At 45.9% G+C, this 4,619-nt stretch overlaps 1 protein-coding gene across 1 annotated transcript; it reads right to left on the bottom strand.

The window, feature by feature from the left end:
- Positions 1-434: 434 nt before the first annotated feature.
- pcare1 (photoreceptor cilium actin regulator 1) lies at positions 435-4,619 on the bottom strand. The gene is made up of 2 exons (XM_074692847.1): positions 1,273-4,619; positions 435-558 (listed from the first exon to the last, which is right to left on the bottom strand). The coding sequence occupies exons 1-2, from the start codon at positions 4,617-4,619 to the stop codon at positions 435-437; spliced, it is 3,471 nt and encodes a 1,156-aa protein (XP_074548948.1).

Here is a 4,619-nt window from a genome sequence, read left to right on the forward strand (position 1 = left end):
ACAAGAAATGAGACCACTCAATACAATTTTCTTTTTTTAAAGAAATCCAGAAAGTTTTTTTTCTTATATACTTTGTAATTTGATTAGAAAGGCATTTGGCTGCCTTTCGTTACTTTAAGTGAAGTAGTTAAACCAGATGATGAGTTCTCTGTATTGTTAAAGAACATGTGTTTCTATTGGTATGTCAATCTAAAGTTCATGTTTTGCTCATTTAACAAATGACACTGTTCACTTACAATATACAGTCTATGTGTATAAATAGTCATGGATTAATCACGGACACATTTTTTTTCTTCACTTTATTACAAACAGCGTGAAGATTTGTTACAACATCCAAGTGGACAGAACGAGCTCTCCCTCTTCACCCTGTTGAACAAACTCCATCATCTTAAATCCTTGGTAATCCATAATCCCACTGGCCCTTCTTTGGCCTTTTAGTCCCTGTGCAAGGCCTGTCCAACAACACACAGGTCCGGGTGTGACGCAGAGCGTGGGGTAGCTCTGAGGTCTGATTGGCTACCCCAGAGTTCATCCTCTCTGATTGGTTCATCATCCAGCCTGTTGGATTGAATGGACAATGTTTACATTAGCAATTAGGGAAGTGGGACAAGGTTTGTGTTAGTTGTGAACGGGGGTGTTGTGGTTCCAAGGTTCATGACGTTAGCTCAAAAGTGAGTTGACTCAGTAACCCTGGAAAAACATGTGAAGGGCATTCCCCCTGAAAATTGACAATTTAATTAAATGTTCCTTAAGAATTGTTCGAAACTAATGTTACCAAAGGGCCTTGTTCCTAATGCTGTGTTGCCATGTATGGTCTCCAAGTCAATCAAAAGCTGCAGCTCTGTCAAAGCCATGTGACACTCACACCAAATTCTTAAGGTAAATACCAACGTACACTGTCCTCTGTATCATGTCTCCATATATTGTCTACATTTATACACAAAGGGCTCTGAAATTGAACCAAAACACTGTTAGTGCACACAGGCCCTTACTTTTCCTTTTTGTATAATAACGCAACATTATGCCCCAAAACGCACTTATAATCCAGTCTTTTTCTCCATTTTCATCCATTCTTACAGACAACAGCTCTTTGAAAATTGGGTTTACTTGAGATATTCTTCTTTTGCTCTTGGATTTAGAAACAATTTCCATTGACCTCTGTGGGAAATATCTCAAGAGTCCCCCAAAACAAATTATTTACAGTAAATGTCACTGAAATGGCATTTCTAAGTATTAAGGATCTCAAAGCAGAGAAACATGATGAACACTCACCCTGGTGAAAAAATTGCCGGCTCACTCCCACAAGACTCAGCCACTGAGATTTTTGGTGATCTTGGAGGAAGAGTCAGACTTGGCCTGCGGTCTGAATGGCTACGTCTGACGAATGGTTGAGGACCTTGAGCAGAAACTGGAAACCTCCCACGACCCTCCCAAGCTCGTGAGAGAACAGAGACCCCAGTAGAGGTCCATGCTTGAGGGGGTCTCGGGACAGGACAAGGTGGAGCCTCAAACAGGGACGAAGATGCAGGGCAGAAGACTGAGCGGGCGTTGCTGAACTTCCGTGCACTAGACAAGTCTTCACTACTGTTCTCTCTGGACCATCGTCGTAGTTTGGGGGAGGCTGGTGGAGAGGGGGCTTTAAAGGAGACAGAGGGGGATGAATTGGGGATTGAATTGTTCTGTTTTGCAGTGGGTGGGCTTGGGAGCCATCTCTGAACTGCTGGGGGAGTGGGTAGTTTCCTGTTAACAGGGGGGCTGGTTGAGGAAGGTGGAGTAGGCTGCCTTTTGTAGTTGTGCGGACTGTTAAGTCTTCGTTGTAGGCTGCTTGGTGTAGATGGAGTGGACGGTAATATTCGACCCCTAGACAAAAGTGGGGGGGCAGTTGGTTGGCTTCTGACTGCTGGGGAAGGAGGCACTGTAGTACTGGGTGCAGGCACTGAAAGGACGCCACTATCTTGTGTCTCATCTTGGGCATCAGCTGGACCTGCTGGCACGTGACTTGTTGACACAGTCTCTGAGTCCGATGAGTGTCTTTGGTGTATGGTCTTTCTGGCTTGCTGGTATAATAAATCCTTTTCTTTTTCTGCCTCCAGATGAGCATCTGGTGGGCTGACCTTTGGTGGAGCAGATGTGTCTTTTTGATCTGCTTTATCAAGGGAGCTGACCTTGGATGCTTGGGGCAGGCCTCCTCTGCTGGGCAGCACTGTCACTGCTTGGACTGAAGCTCGTAGTCGTTGTGAAACCGCAGCCCTTTTCAGTAAAGGTGATTTTCTGGCCTTTGCAGCCCCTTCATCTGCCACACCAGCTGAAAGACTCTGGGCACCCTCAAAGGAATTGTCCATTAAAACTTCCAATGGAGGTGGGGGGAGGCTATCAGGATCAAAGTAATCAGTTCTCTCTGATAAATTGGATTCAGGTCTACAGCTGGTTACCCCAGTGCCAAGCACCGCTTCAACATTTCCTAAACCAGGCAGCACAGGAACACCACACTTCCGCACCCCTTTGAGGGGCCCAAGAACTTTGGGGTCATCTAATTCCTCTATTCCCTGACTGAAGGTGTCAATCAGTTTTTTGACAGAGTTTCGGCCTCTGTGAAAGCCTGAAGATGGTCGTGGTGATGCAGGAGGGCTTGGAGGTGGTGTGGCCTTTATATAACCTTTGGATACTTCCTTTTCCTTCAGTTCATCTTCTTCAGCATCACTGGTTTCTTCTTGTTTATCACTGTTGCACCTTGTAAGGCCTGTTTTGTCTTTAACTGACTTGGTGTTGACTTTTTTCTCTATCTGGGGCTGTTTGCGATTTATTGCAGGAGACTGTGCAGGTGAGGTACCTTGGTTTTGTTTCGACGGAGCAGTCCTGATGTTCCCACTTACCTTACTTTTGTTCATCTTCTGTAACCGCTGGTTTAAGTCTTTCTGGGTCCTGGCTAGTTCAAGCAGAGTAGGATCTTCACCTTTACTCCGTAGCGATTCTGCTGAGCGGGAACGCTGCTCTTTGCTCACTGCAGTCTTTTTTACCACAGCCCTCCTGACGGGTGCAGATGTTTGAGGCCTTTTTGGGGATTGTTCCTTGTCATCCGACCACTGGCGTCTACTGGTTTTAGGGCTACCAGCAACCTTTGTTTTAGAGTTTGTGTTCTGTGATGGGACAAACTGTATCTTACCGCTTATGGCATTTTTCATCTTAAGCGTCATCTCTACATTTTGAGGATTCTCTATGCGCTTTGGTGCCAACCGACGAGGGTGCTGTTGTTCTCGATTTAAGGGGGAAAAGGGAGATTTCTTTGTAAAGCCAGCTTGCTCTCCTCTGCCTTTATCAGGTTCTTCAACATCAATGTTGTCATCATCCTCACCATCATCAAAAGAAACTGAACCCAGCAGTGAGTCCCTCTGGTTGTTAGCCATCATGGTGCTCATGGAACTTAAAGAGTTGAGGGAAGTGAGAGAAACACTTGGACTTATTTGTTTTGCAGGTTTTTGTCTGGACACCTGTCTGACATTCATGGTGGTGTATTCCAAAGGACTAATAGGAGTGGTTCTGCTTGTCCCAGTGGATTCACAGCTCTCTCGTCTGAAGCGTCTTTCAGATCCAGTTAGGGATTCATTCTCAGCCCCAATACCACTGTCTTCGCTGAAGAGGGCAGAGTCCTCTGGCCGGGGCTTGTGCAGAGACGCCATTTCAATGCGCGATAAGAGCTGCATTAGCCTGCTCTCCATTGCACGTTTGACTTTCAGTTTCTCTTCTAAAAGCTCTGACACAGAAGCAAAGTACTCCACTGCTTCCACCAGAGCAGAATCACCGATCCCACCAACCGTCTGGCTCACATTTCTCATTCTCTGTGTGGTGTACTGAAGCAGCTGCTGCAACAAATCTGGCTGGGACTCAATATTTGCAGAGCCAGACTTCATAGCAGGAGATGATGAAAGATTTTTTATTTGACTTGGCCAGGCAAGATGTTCTCCATTTTCTTTCAAAACTTTTTCTCCCTCATCAGCCATCTCCTCCAGTCCTTGTATTATTTCCTCGTAGCGTAGAGCCATAAAAGCAACCATAGGCTGCACAGATACCTGTGTTTGGGTTGCCTGTTCCAAAAGTCTGAGCAGATTGTCGTATTTGTTTATGCTTGGATTTAAAAAGGCGTATGCAGCTTGATGTGCCTTTACCAGGGGTTCTGGAAAGTCCACCTTCTGTTCTGTTGCTTGTTTGTCCTTGTCTTTCTTCCTCTGCACCTTGATACCTCTGGTATTCTTCTTTGGTTTTCTGACAGCTTTCTTTTCCGTCACATCCTGCTTATCAACATTTCTGTCTTTTCTCTGTGAAACTGTGTTATCCTTGAGTTGACTGCCTGATTTTTCAGCATTAGGTAACTCAGGGACTACATCAGACACATATCTCTTTTTCTGTGGTGTCATATGAGGCTCCTTTAGTGTTACCTGCGTTTGTCCTGCTGCTTTCCTTTCAACTACGTCCCCCTCTCTCAGCCCAGTTGAACGATGGTCCTCCTCCTCTTTAAGGTGGGGATCTCTGGGGCTCTCTTGGGGTGCAGGAGGAAGCATTCGCCCCCTCCTCAAGGCCCCCAGAGCCCCAAAATTGTTTCCTTTGGATGGCGAGCAGCCCAT

The sequence above is a fragment of the Halichoeres trimaculatus genome, unplaced genomic scaffold (genome assembly GCF_033239565.1).
Source record: "Halichoeres trimaculatus isolate MK-OKI-2021-1 unplaced genomic scaffold, fHalTri1.1 fHalTri1_scaffold_17, whole genome shotgun sequence".
NCBI lineage: Eukaryota > Metazoa > Chordata > Actinopteri > Labriformes > Labridae > Halichoeres > Halichoeres trimaculatus.

What these genes read in the sequence shown, in the direction of transcription:
- pcare1 (XM_074692847.1), bottom strand. Translation starts at nt 4,619, where the DNA reads ATGGGCTGCTCGCCATCCAAAGGAAACAATTTTGGGGCTCTGGGGGCC. An exon ending in CCGGCAATTTTTTCACCAGG is followed by an intron (nt 559 to 1,272) that starts GTGAGTGTTCAT and finishes TCAATCCAACAG; the next exon opens with GCTGGATGATGAACCAATCA.